The sequence below is a fragment of the Sitodiplosis mosellana genome, unplaced genomic scaffold, assembly GCF_009176505.1.
Source record: "Sitodiplosis mosellana isolate CC-2019 unplaced genomic scaffold, AAFC_SMos_1.0 Smas_scaffold_3560, whole genome shotgun sequence".
In the NCBI taxonomy this organism is placed as follows: Eukaryota; Metazoa; Arthropoda; class Insecta; order Diptera; family Cecidomyiidae; genus Sitodiplosis; species Sitodiplosis mosellana.
In genome coordinates, this window is record NW_022598802.1 from 5,622 (window position 1) to 19,219 (window position 13,598).

Consider the following 13,598-nt stretch of genomic DNA (forward strand, 5'->3'; position numbering starts at 1 on the left):
ATCAAATAAATGAATTGAAAATCAATACAATTTCATTGCAATGTTCATTCAATTTAAGTTTTATTCCATTTTTGACATAAATTCAAATTGGTTGATAGGAAAGTGCTTGACCAAAATGGGAAATTGTCTGACCAAAATGGGAAAATGTTTGACGAAAATCGGAAAATGTTTAACGAAAATCGGAAAATGTCTAGAACGAAAGGCATAAATGAAGAAAGAGAACATCAATGCCGCTGGAATGTCAAAGCAATAAAGCATATGAGAAAATGAGACGAAGAAACATAACGGCGTTTTATTGCCAGTGCTAACCAATGCACACACAAGCGCATGTTTTGCATCTTACATTCGAAACTCGCTTGCAATTGAATTGTCACTAAATAAATATTTATAGGCGTCCCCGTTACACAATGGTATAGAAAAATGTCACGAAAGTTGAGTTTGACTCTTAGTATACGTGTACTGTCATTGTGACATAGCCAATATTTTGAAAAAATCTCTATCGTACTTCAAAAGTCGTACGATATATGTATAAAACGTGTAAAAATCTAACTTTTGGCACTTGTCGCCAGTTAGAATTCGAATCGGCTTAAAAAAATTGCCCTGTCGGCCTAAAACCCTTGATTTTTCGATTTTAAAAAATGAAGCAATGTAGTAGTAAGAATGCCTATGTATTCAAAAACAATGTAACAATCGACCGTCGCACACCTGCATGCGAAGATCGCATGCAGAAGTGTGCGCACGGCGATTGAAAATTAGCCAAAAAGAGAGACCGTACGCCTGTGTATGCGGAAGCATACACGAAGCGTTCGGTCAGGCTAACAATTATACAATTATCAATCAATAAAATTCATAATTAGTCTTATTCTGACAACAAACTGATTCGTTTCCACTAAAGCAAGAGATGTAATAAATATGCATAAAATATGCGAAATTGACTTAGCTTCTTCTTGCTTGGATCGACGCTATGCCTTCTTACGTCAACGCCAACTGGTGCAAGAACAAGTACTACAAGCACAACGTACGTCAAATTCAAAAGCTTGTATACAAATATATACATGTGTCAATTGCTTAATGAGCGGTTTTCTGTTCTCAAGAAATATTTTGAGTTTATTTTTATTAAAAAGCGCGAAAAAAAAATTTCAATGCAAGAATTTAATCTTGTTATTTTAAAACGTAAAATTAAACATTTTTTCTCGTGTTTTTGCGTGTTTTTGTCAACACAAGAGTAACTTAAGAATTGCGAACAAATGTCAGTTCATTTGTTGACGTTCCACGTTCCGATTGTTTCAATGACAACATGAAGTGACATTTGTCGCAGTTATTCATGTTGATGAAAACACGTGAAAACACAAAAATTTCATTTAATTTTATATTTTCTAAAATATTAGAATATTGTTTTTTATTGAAACATGTTTTTTTTGAGTTTTTCTCTTCAAGTGATTGCTATATTTATACAAACGTGGTATTTCATTGTGTGGTTTGTGTTTGTTTTGGTTTGTTTATTGGTTGATTCATGTTGACACAATGATTCTAATAGTGATATGCTGTGCAATTGAGGCTTGAAATATTTTTTTTTCTCATTTGGAAAAAATAACAATGGAATAAGAGAGATATCAGTGTAATGCAAGCAGATTTTTATGTTTTTATGTGAAAGAACTACTATTCAAAACAGGCAATAACAGTATACCCAACGTGTAAGCGTCTGAATACTATTGGTATACAACGGTTCTATTACGCGTTCTTGCACCAGTTGGCGCTTCTGGGCTCATTTATAAGAGAACTGTCAAGAAGGCGCAGTGTTGAAATTTTTTACGAAATTTGTGGAAATTCGGTCAAAGTATGGCTTGGATCGAGTCATACCTGTCAAACAGAACGCAATTCGTCAAGTATGGAAACAGTGAGTCGAACGAATTCAACGTATCATCTGGCGTACCACAGGGAAGTCATCTCGGAACCACTCTATGTCTGTTGTTCATCAATGACATAGTGGACGAAATGGACGACGTGTTCATTTCCTTGTTTGCCGATGATGTAAAAATCGCCAAAATCATCAACTCGAGCACTGATGCAGAAGTGCTACAGCGAGCAATCGACGAACTGAAGGTTTGGTGTGACGTAAACAATTTGCACCTGAACCTTGACAAATGTGCCGTCCTTACAATCACCACAAAAAAGAAGGACATCATCGACACTAATTACAAATACGGTGATTTCACCTTCAAGCGCGTATTGGACCACAAAGATCTCGGCGTCATCATTGACCAGAAGCTCAGTTTTGTCAAACACATCGACGCAATTACATCGAAGGCGACAGCTGCCCTTGGATTCATTAGGAGATTTGCTTCGACATAACCGACGTTCAAACGCTCAAAACACTATACTACGCACTGGTTCAGTCTCATCTTGAGTACTGCAACGTTGTATGGCTGCCAACTTATGCCATACATATTAGGGTGGTCCAAACTGATTTTTCCAGGTAAGGTATGTGCTCCCAATAGCTTAAAATTAAATTGGGCTCAAATCTGGCTGATTCTCATTTTCAGTTTGAAAAAATAAAAAAAAATAGGGGTTGGTGTTCCCGTACTTAACACTATGATTGTTCTTGGGGCACCCAGGGCCCCCAGCGAACTTTAAAGTTGAATAAAAGTACTAAACAGTGTATAAACCATATAAACCAACCGGATTTAAGTCTCATTGTATAGATTGAATTTCTCTACACGAATGAAAAAAAAAAACATATGCATATGTGTGAGTATGTGTGAAATACAGCCTGCCGCAAAACATGTTACGCTGTTGTTCTTGGGGGACTCCAGGGCCCCATGGCTATTTTATATTATAACTGGACTATGATAAGAGATATCGACTTGATGTCAATGACGAAGTTGTAGTACTTAAGCTGTTCTACAACTTTGCCGAAGACACCAAGTCGTTATCTCTTATCAGTTCCGTGAAAAATGATAAGGAAAAAAACGCGTTTTTTTGCGGTTTCCTGCGGTTTCTCGCGTATTCCGCGAAAGTGATAAAAGATAACGACTTGGTATCTTCGGCAAAGTTGTAGAGCAGCTTGAGTACTACAACTTCACTATAGACATCAAGTCGTTCTCTTATCAGTTACGCGAAAAAACGCGAAAAACGCGAGTTTTTGATAATCATTTTTCGCGAAACTAATAAGAGATAACGACTTCATGTCTATGGTGAAGTTGTAGTACTCAAGCTGCTCTACATTTCTGTCGAAGAGGCAAGTCTCTTACTTCTTATTGGCTTCACTAAAACGAGGTGGGAAAATTTCGCGATTTTCGCGTTTTCCGCGGAACTGATAAGAGATAAGCAATATTTGTTGCAATAAAATCATAGCAAACCTCGAGTATTACAACTTTGCTTCAGACACTAATTTGTTATCTCTTATAACAGTCCAGATTTCATATGAAATACATATGGGGCCCTGGAGTCCCCCAAGAACAGTAATATGTTGCAAATATGAAGAATGGCTATAGTGTTAAAATGGCTGTTTTTGAGCCAATTTTTAACATATACTAAACCTACCAACTGTAAAGAATTTTTCAGTACTATACTGATTTTCCCTCGATTTTTGGCCTAAAAAATCAGTATACTGAATTCAGTATATATACTGAATTGTGGACTTTTGTACTGATTTATACTGATTTTCTGCAATTCATCAAATTTTGCTCGAAATTCATGCGTTGATAAGAAAGAAAACATTTCTTGTAAGCATAAATTCAGTAGCAAAATTGAAATGAGCTCAAGAGTGTGAGTCATATTTTCATAATCGAATGTGTGAGGCAACGTTTATGAGAATGTTTCATTGAAATATGCGCATTATTGCTACTGGTTTCTTCTAGACTAAATTTTCGAGGATTTATTTAAATAAAATCAATATACGAAAATTTCCCGATTGGTCTTCAGTGAAGGATTCATTCAAAGTCTTAGCCGAGAAAACTTTTGAAATTTATTTATTTATTTACACCGCCAAAAACTGGCTGAATACTTTGTTTGCAGGAAAACGACTCCAAGAGTCGTGAAAAACCTGATCTTTTCGTGTTTGTATATACAATTTAGTGTGTGACAATTTTAGTAGTAGTCTTTCTTGATTGGAATAAGTATTTGGTCTATAAACATTTTAACACAAAATAACCTAACCAATACATGGACATGAGTAGGAAGCCGAAATGTAAACGATTCAACAAAGCCTAACCTAAATATCCAAAATGAAAGGCCAGTGGAGGCGTTAACATTGTAGTTTTGGCCTTATGACTGCAAAAGTCATCAATCAATTTATCAAAGAAGTGATATATTGAAGAAAAGTTTTACGTCTAATCTAACAAGTCCCTGTTGGTAGTTAGAAATTTACAATTTAGTAGAGACCGAAAGACAGAAAAATACAATGAGTTTTGCAAATACATTGACAAAAAAGAAAATAATTTCCATTATTAAGCAATAACCGGTCAAAAGTTAATCACCAACTCAAAGGATGGCTATATCACAGTCAATGATGCTAGATTTCAATAAATTAGTATAAATATCACAGAAAATTATCATTATTTCAATACAGATGTGAGGATGTAAGAAAACAATTTGTCAATATTTAATATCAAATTTTTGGTTCCGCTCGCCGCGTAACGACGAGACGAAGTTTGCACGGCTGGTTGAGTTTCTGAATTGATCAGCCACTTTGTTGGCAAACTTGCACATTTGAGGCACTTGAGCTCTGATTTGTATGTCCATGAGCTTATCTTTGATTTTAAGGTAGTCAGTGTGCCGTAACGTTCGTACGCTCTCTCCTATTGCTATGTCGTTGCGTACATTGGGACAATTTGCGTTCCCATTAACGATGTCGTACATGAACACAATTGAAGCGTTCACCCTCCTACGTTCCAACGATGTCATGCTCAGCGCTTCCAGTCGTTTGTTGTATTCGGTGATATTGTATCCGTTGGCCGCTGTACGATATTCTCTTCGGGCGAACTGTGTGAACTTTCTTAAAACGCTCTCGATTTTGTCGATATGTATGGCATAAGTTGGCAGCCATACAACGTTGCAGTACTCAAGATGAGACTGAACCAAAGCGTAATACAATGTTTTGAGCGTTTGAACATCGGTAATGTCGTAGCAAAATCTCTTGATGAATCCAAGAGCAGCTGTCGCCTTCGATGTAATTGCGTCGATGTGTTTGACAAAACTAAGCTTCTGATCAATGATGACGCCGAGATCTTTGTGGTCCAATACGCGCTTGAAGGTAAAATCACCGTATTTGTAATCAGTGTCGATGATGTCCTTCCTTTTTGTGGTGATTGTAAGGACGGCGCATTTGTCAAGGTTCAGGTGCAAATTGTTTACGTCGCACCAAACCTTCAGTTTGTCGATGGCCCGCTGTAACACCTCCACATCGGTGCTCGAGTTGATGATTTTGGCGATTTTTACATCATCGGCGAACAAGGAAATGAACACGTCGTCCATTTCATCCACTATGTCATTGATGAATAACAAAAATAGGGTGGGTCCAAGATGGCTTCCCTGTGGTACGCCAGATGATACATTGAATTGGTTCGACTCGCTGCTACCGTACTTAACGTATTGAGTTCGATTTGACAGGTATGATTCGATCCAAGCAAGAAGATTGTCTGGCAGGTTGAACGATCTGAGTTTTAGAATCAATCTCTTGTGGTTAACTCTGTCAAACGCTTTACTGAAATCCGTGTAGAGAACATCCACTTGCGCACCTGAATTTATGCCTCTCTGGGCATAGTAGGTAAATTCGGTGAGATTAGATGCAGTAGATCTGGACTTCATGAAGCCGTGTTGCTTTTTGGTGATTTTGTCCTGTACAAGTGACAGAAGTTTGACGTTCACCAAATGCTCAAAGAACTTCGCCACAGTTTGGAGCTTAGCTATGCAACGATAGTTTTCAATTTTCGATCTCGCCCCCTTTTTGAAAATGGGTGATACACTGGAGCGTTTCCATTTGTCGGGAAATTGGCCAGTCGACAATGATTCGTTGAAAATCTCGGTGAGTGGAGCCGCCAAATGACTCGCACAGTTCTTTAGTATCATCGGATGCATACCATCGGGACCCATACCCTTTTTGGTGTTTACGGCTTCTAGCTCTTCAAGCACAAAATTAATGTCGAGCTGAAAATCCTCAGATTGCTGTGACTCTTCGGTAGACGATCGCTGAGCGTCTTGAGTCGTTGAGTTATCGTAGTTGCTACTGAAGAAATTAGCAAACAGGTTAGCCTGTTCTGTTTCGTTTGCTGTGCGCACATCACCAAGTTGCATGACCTTTGGTTTGTTTTCGGTGCTCTTCTTCGAATTTACGTATTGCCAGAATCTCGATGCATCATGCTTGAGCGAGGATTTCATTTTGTCCACGTATGTATTGTACAGTTCCATGTTTAATTTCTCAAATTCACGGGACGCCCAAATATACTTCCATTCAAACGACTGATGGTAGCCTGATCGTCTGTAGCGTTTCCATGCCTTATTCTTCCTATTTTTCAAAGTTATGAGAAATTTGTTTTTCCACGGACATTTTTGTATCGATTTGACGATGTACGTGGGCACAAATTTGATAATTGCATCGTCCAGAGTCTTGTGCAGCAAGTTCACTTTCTCATTGATTGTCTTTCCGTAGAATAATTCGGTGAAGTTGACATTTGCCAGGTGTGCATTCATGTCCCTATAGTTGGCTCGCTTGAAATTGAATGCTTTTGTTGTGATATTGGCTCCTGTCGTATTGTTTCCGTGCCATTCAAATGTAGCCATTATCGGTGGATGATGACCTTCTACCTTTTTCTTCAGTGCATTGGCCTTATCAACACGCTCAATTGTAATGTTGGTGAAATCATTAGTAAAGAATAAATCCAAGAGACGCCCTTTGGAATCATTACGTACATGATTTACCTGATGAACACCCATGCCCATGAGTCCCTGGATAAAAGTGGCCGTTGACTCAGGTGCAAATTTAGTTGGAATTAATATGTTGTCCCTGTCGCTATCGATTGACCATTCCACATGCGGCAAATTAAAATCACCAACAAAAATAAGTACATCCTCCGGGTCAGATGCTATTTGATGCATGGCCGCTAAGTGTGAGTCGTAGATTGATTGCGGTGAATTTGGTGGAATGTATGCACAGTAAATGTAGATAACGTGTGATTTAGTAGTGGCTTTCACACAAACATATTCCAAATCTACAGCACCGGCAATTTTGATTTCTTCACTGGCAAATCTTTCATTTTTGGTTGCAATAAGTACACCACCGCCACAGTGAAACAGTCTGTCCCTACGAAAAACAGAATATGAATCGTCAAAAAATTCAGCGTCATAAATATCATTTCTGAGCCATGTCTCAGTTAAAATTATCATATCGTAATCGTTAGAAGTTGCGGAACAGTAGAATCGAAATTATTCGGGACAAATACTGTGACAGTTTTGGTAGTAGATTTTAGTGAGAAATGCACAGTCATCCGATATGGCATGGTTTAGTGCCATTTGTTGCGATAGCCGTGATGATTTTCTGCGCAGCGTTCGTTGAAGCAGTAGCGATGGTAATTCGGCTTCACTTGCGAGCAACAGCTCTTCTGGCAATGATTTGTACGTGATTGCCGGCGTTTCCTTTGTGGATGCTGGTTTTTGGTGTGTCTCCAATTTGTTTGCTGAGCGTACGCTTTGCCAACCCCGTTTTTTGGCTTGGAGTTATCGATTGTTTTGATTTGTTTCGTAGTTGGATTCGATTTCTCGGGTTGCTTTTTGGTGCCAATCAAGTTATCTGGCTTCGTCCGGACATAAGAAGCGGATTTTTGGCTAGTTTTAGGGGCAACCTTTGACACGAATTCTTTTGCGGTAACGCCAGTTGGCCTAACACTGCTGAACAAATCAAAATACTCAGTTGGCACATCCAGTTTGAACTTCTTATGATTTTGAATCAAAATCATCTGAGTGCTTCAAACAGTTTGGTTGCGTGAAACAGTATTGTAGTGAGGAAAAATTGAATGACTGGAACACGAAAAATGTTTCCGCAGAAGCTAGGTGGGTAGAGATTTTCTGTTACTTGCAAAAACAATATGTTCCTTTTGATGAATTTTCCATTTTGATCGAATATGTGTTCTGTTTTCCTGGAACGTCAACCCCAGCAGAACGAATTTTTAGTAGAGTAAATACAATTTGGAAAAATGAAAGTTCTTCTTTTTTGATCCAAACCATAAAGTCGATTTTATTTGTTCAATATAATATGGAATTCACATGCACCGAATTTCACCGCTATTTGATAACTCCCGAAAACATTCTGAAGAAAATCTCTACCCAAGAAAAATACGATTTCAAGAAATCAAACCCAAAGCAAAGTCCTGGTGCCATGTAAGTTGATTTCGAAGATAATGAATAGTTAAGATCATCAGTTTAAGGTTCCTCTTTCCACTGTGAATTCATTTATTAATAAAATTTTGCTTTTTTTAATTTCACTTGAATTTGAGCGTTTTTTCCAATATACTGAATTTTATACTGAATTTTCAAACAAGATACTGATTTTTACGACAAAGATGGTAACGTACTACTGATTTTTTACCAAAATGAGTTGGTAGCTTTAACATATACATTGATAGAAAACCCGTAGGTTATTCAAATCGAATCTGGTGACATATCATTTTTAGGGTTTTCTGGGACGCTGAACACGAATCTGTTGTCAAAAATGAGCTAGAGTGGCTTTTTAAAAAAGTTTTAGTACAAAAACATGGTTTTTTTTTTAAAATTCGGCTATATAGCAAAAATACATGGTTCTAAGTGTATTTTCAACACCAAATTTGAACTTAGCGCCCCAAATTACCTTAAGACTGACTATGCTGATGACAAAAATCCAATAATCTCAGAACTAAAATTTTCTAGAAGTGTTCACGTATCGAAAGAAATCACAGAGCCCAGATGTCTCAAATGTGCAAGTTTGCTAACAAAGTGGCTGATCAGTTCAGAAACTCAACCAGCCGTTCAAACTTCGTCTCGTCGGTACGCGGCGAGCAGAACCAAAAATTTAATATTAAATATTGACAAATTGTTTTCTTACATCCTCACATCTGTATAGAAATAATGATATTACCTGTGATATTTACATTAATTTATTGAAAATTTAGCAACATTGACTGTGATATAGCCATCCTGAGTTGGTGATTAACTTTTGACCGGTTATTGCTTTATAATGGAAATCATTTTCTTTTTGTCAATGTATTTGAAAAACTCATTGTATATTTCTGTCTTTCGGTTTCTACTAAATTGTAAATTTTTAACTACCAACAGGGACTTGTTAGATTAGACGTAAAACTTTTCTTCAATATATCACTTCTTTGATAAATTGATTGATGACTTTTGCAGTCATTAAGGCCGCAACTACAATGTTAACGCTTCCACTGGCCTTTCATTTTGTATATTTAGGTTAGGCTTTTTCGAACCGTTCACATTTCGGCTTCCTACTCATTTCCATGTGTTGGTTAGGTTATTTTGCGACGCAGCGCCTTGTTGTCAATTCCCATACAAACGAGCCCAGAAGCGACAACTTCTGTTAGCAAGAGTAACTACAGTACAACTTACATCAAATTCAAAAGCTTGTATACGTATGTATACATGTTTAAGTTGCTCATCGAGCGATTTTCAGTTGTCCAGCTCAATTTAATTTTTTTTTTCCATTTGAGAACGTCAATAATTTTTTAATCCGATGCAGAAAAATCAACGTTCTGATTTTAAAACGTAAAGTCCGGGAAAGTCAATTTTTTTCTCGTGTTTTTGTCAATACAAGACGATGGAACTTTTTTTAGTCACTCTTGTGTTGACAAAAATACGCAAAAATACGGAAACATTTTTATTTGAAATTTTAAAATGAGAAAATTGATTTTTTGCATTGGAATGAACAGTTAAATACACTTTTTGATTAAAAAAAACATAACATGATTCTCGTGAACAGAACGTTAACAAATGAAGTGACACTTGTTCATATTTATTCAAAACAGTGAAATTCCTTCTGGGTACTCTTGTATTGACAAAAACACGAGAGGAAAAATTTGATTTTACGTTTAAAAATAAGAAGATTGATTCGGATTGATTTTTATGCAACAAATATCTACGCTATTTAGTGAAAAAAAATAGAGCTGGAGAACAGAAAATCGCTCAATAAGCAACTGACACATTTATACATATGTATACAAGCTTTTGAATTTGACGTACGTTGTACGTACTGAGTAGTAGCAAGAGTAGTGACTCTTGCTAAAAGCAGTTGGCGTTAGTGCAGAGAAGGCGCTGCGTCGTTATTTTGTGTTAAAATGTTTATAGACCAAATACTTATTCCATTCAAGAAAGACTACTACTATAATTATCACACACTAAATTGTATGTACACGAAAAGACCAGGTTTTTCACGACTCTTGGAGTCGTTTTCCTGCAAACAAAGTATTCAGCCAGTTTTTGGCGGTGTAAATAAAATAAAAAAATAAAAAAAATTGTTTATATAGGCTTTTAGCGCAGTACGCCATGGACAAACAAATCAGAGCTCAGGTGCCTCAAATGTGCAAATTTACAGATTTGCGGGCAATAACATATTATTAACTTTACTTAATAACATAATGATAACGGCCGATATGTTTGGTCCAACATAACATAATATGTTACTAAATATGTTGGATTTTTCTTAATAAATCCTATGATTCGGCGCTAATAATATATTATTAACTATGATAATAACATATTAATAACAAATTATTAAGATTCAATCTTAATAATGCTTTCTTTCGCGCATCTAGTCGGTGGGAGAAAAAGCGCAGGAATTTTTTTTTGTACACTTTACACTCGGAAATGTAGACAAAACACGGGAAATTGATCGTTTCAAGGTCGATGGTTTCTTCAATTTATTGGTTAAATTATTTGCCAATTGTTTGTTTTGTATTTTTATTTCAAACACTTGTATGGTACGAGAATCAAATGAATTTTTTTTCGTGTTAGTTTTATTGTTTTGAATTCAATCAAAGCAAATCATTTGCTTGGGAGATTTGCAAATGGGATATTTCGGGCGAAATTTTCGATAGATGGCAGCCGTTTGTCGTTTTTTCGTTGTTTTCTACGTATACGCATGTATAAAGTATATCGGACGCAAGCGCACACACAGCACACAGTAGTGTGAACTATATACAAACGGCAAAAGTCAAACACAAACTGCGCAGTTTTTTTCGGCAATCGTTTTTGGTCCGTGCGCGTGTTGGGTGTTCGCTTGGTTTGCTGTGTGCATGGTGTGAAATTTCAATAATTTGGCAATGGCTCGCGATGGTGATGAGCCGCCTTGCAGAAGGCAACGAATGGATAATGTTTGGGAAATAAGTGACAATGTCCCATCGCATGAAGATGAAGTGCTTGGATTGGAAGTAGATCAAGATGAAGGAATAGCATTAGGTAAGTGGCAATGGAGTGAAACAAAATTCAATGTGTGTTTTTTCATTCGTTTTGCGTGTTCACCTTCGACGCTTAGATACAATCATTTCATCATGGCGAAACAAATGCGAACTAACCGCACACATGTTGGCGTGTTTCAAGGAATTCCGTCGTGTGAATCCTGGCGATGAAATTCGATTGAAAGCCAAGTGTAAACTATGCGATGACAATTCACCGTATAAGTTTTTTCACAAGGGCAATAATTCGAATTTGAAGTCTCATTTGAGCAAGGTAGGTTTCCGTGTCGATGGAATAATATTGCCCGGCAATATTGACAAAAGTTTTTTTGTGTTTCGATTGATTTTATTTTTTCATTAGGTGCATCCGTCACATTTCAAACGAATTGTAGCTGTGTCCGAGGAGGAAAAGAATGAGAAAGTGTTTGAACGCAATGACAAGTCCAACCCATTGTCATGCTCACTCATTGAGTGTGCAATTTTAAACTTCCTCATTAAGGAAAGACTCCCAATCTCAAAATCAAATAGCATCCACTTGACCAAACTTATTGACGGTATGAATTCTCAATTATTTCACTGTGACATTTTTTTCTGTGAATTGAATCGAATTTTACACAACAATCGTTCTATTGCTTTTCTTCTCTCCATTGCATAGTTTGTGTGGGTCGACAACGAAAGTCGGCGAAGTTCAAGTCGAAGCCACTTCTGACCGCCAGAAGAGGGCGAGACAAAATCACAAAATCCTTTTGTGAATTTGTGAACCGATCAATCCGATACATTAATTTTCATTTCGATGGTGTGCATTTCGTTTGTTCTGTTTTCAATTTACAGGCACTTGCCAACAAGCATCGCGCTGATCTGATCGAAACATTCAAATCGGTTGACTATTTTAGCGCAACGTCGGACATGTGGACTCGCTCTAATCGTTCCTTTATTGCGTTAGTGTTCACTATTATGATCCCGTGAAGCTCGAATTGAAAACAGCATTCATTGCGTGCGAAAGTTTCGAGGGAAATCACACGAACGACCGAGTAGCCCAAAAGTTACATCCAATATTCGAACTTTTCGGGATTTTGGAAAAAGTTTTCTTTATTACGACGGATGGCGCTGGTGAATATGCCGCGGCCTTACGAAATTATGGCGACAATTACCGTTCATTTCTAGTATTAGCCGAAGACCAAGATGTGGTCTGACGGTGTTGATACGGCAAGTGTAATCACAAGTGCTTCGATTGTTAGTACTTCTAGTGCTGCCACTGGTAGTGGTGCTTCTTCGGCCAGAAATACGGACGCACACGAAACATCTGGCACACGCACAGCAGCAGCAGCCACAGCAGAAGTTGATTCCGATAAAGACGATGTCGATGTCGATATCGATGACGATATGGACTTTGATGAACACGCAATAGTTCGTATTGCAAGCGAAACTGCATCACCGTCAACAGCACTACCATCATCGAATGATGATCGATTTGTTGTCCATGATCTATTTGATGATAAAGAAGAAAAACCGCCATTGCTTCGCAAAATGATTCGAATCGCCTGTTCAAGTCACAAGTTGAACAAAATCGGCAAGATTGATGCGCTTAACTAATGTGACCAGATCTCCTATATTCGGTAGGAGATTCCTATAAATCCGATCACTTTCCTATGTCCTATACATTGTATTTTTCTACAAATTACTCATATTCTCCTATATTTTTTTCCAATTTCAAATGGAAGAAAAAAAATGCAATAATAATCAAAAAAATAAACGAAAAATTGTATCTTTTAAGTCAGAAATAATGTATTCAAAATGTCAGCGCATAAAATATCATTCAATTCAGACTGAAGCAATAAATACTCTTAGATAGTTAATGCAAAATCCGATGACAACTTGATGTATCAAATTTGAAAACGAATGCATTTGTATCATATAAATAATTAACACATTTGCTTCACACTTTCCAAAACACAAGTAACCACGAACAAATTACAGTTTATATGCAAATTCACTGAAAAATTACAGTTTATGCTCGTCAATCTGAAGTGTCTATATATATTTAGTAATATTGATTTGCTGTTTACGATGTATATTTTTGAATATACACAGATATTTCAGTTTGACGTTCATACTCACAAAAAACTCAGAGTTAAAACTTTGACCACGAGAGGTCAAGATAAG

The 13,598-nt window shown here is 37.0% G+C and overlaps 1 protein-coding gene across 1 annotated transcript; it reads left to right on the forward strand.

Moving 5' to 3' along the window:
* The first annotated feature begins 11,303 nt into the window (after positions 1–11,303).
* LOC129571860 (uncharacterized) lies at positions 11,304–12,582 on the forward strand. The gene is made up of 4 exons (XM_055451729.1): positions 11,304–11,439; positions 11,516–11,709; positions 11,797–11,989; positions 12,267–12,582. Exons 1-4 carry the CDS (start codon positions 11,304–11,306, stop codon positions 12,290–12,292), a joined length of 549 nt encoding a protein of 182 aa, XP_055307704.1. The 3' UTR covers positions 12,293–12,582.
* Positions 12,583–13,598: the final 1,016 nt, after the last annotated feature.